The following is a 602-nucleotide window of genomic DNA, read 5'->3' as shown; positions in this document are numbered from 1 at the left end:
GCCAAGGTTGACATGGCCAAGGTTGACACGACCAAGGTTGACACGACCAAGGTTGACATGGCCAAGGTTGACATGGCCAAGGTTGTCACGGCCAAGGTTGACACGGTCAAGGTCGGTGGTGGTAAGCCGGAGGTAAAGCTGGGTTCGGGTATTGGTCCAGCGCCGGAGGAGTCGATGGATGGTGTCCGGAGGGTGTGGGGTTACTTGGTTGGTTTGTACTACTACCAGGAGTCGTGGACGGTGGCTGTGTTCATAATAGGTTTAGGTTTGGTGTGTTTGTTGGTTGGTTCGGTGTCGAATTACTTACGGAAGAGTGGTCGTGTGCGGGGTGCTTGGAATGTGGGTGGGTTAGTGGCGCTGGGATTATGGTGGTTATGGCGACAGGTTCGACGGTTCGCGAATGGTCGTGGGTTGGATTTGTTCCGGTTGTCTCGGGATCCTGAGGTGCGACGTTTAACGATCGTACTTACTGGCGGTGGTCGTGGCATAGGACGCGAATTGGCGTTGCTGTTATGTCGTCTTAAGGTTAAACGTGTCGTAGTCTGTATGAGGAGTGCAGACGCACGCATTAAACAATTCCGGAGCGAACTCAGTCGTCTAGA

At 53.7% G+C, this 602-nt stretch overlaps 1 protein-coding gene across 1 annotated transcript; it reads left to right on the top strand.

Moving 5' to 3' along the window:
- Positions 1 to 12: 12 nt before the first annotated feature.
- GNI_048270 (putative transmembrane protein) lies at positions 13 to 517 on the top strand (the record flags this gene model as incomplete). The annotated part of the gene is made up of 1 exon (XM_011131342.1): positions 13 to 517. A coding segment is annotated over one exon (505 nt), but the record flags the coding sequence as incomplete, so codon positions are not given.
- Positions 518 to 602: the final 85 nt, after the last annotated feature.

This window comes from Gregarina niphandrodes (assembly GCF_000223845.1).
Source record: "Gregarina niphandrodes unplaced genomic scaffold scaffold00006, whole genome shotgun sequence".
Lineage (NCBI taxonomy): Eukaryota > Apicomplexa > Conoidasida > Eugregarinorida > Gregarinidae > Gregarina > Gregarina niphandrodes.
Note: the sequence above shows the minus strand (reverse complement) of the source record. Positions and strands in the feature narration are given on the sequence as shown.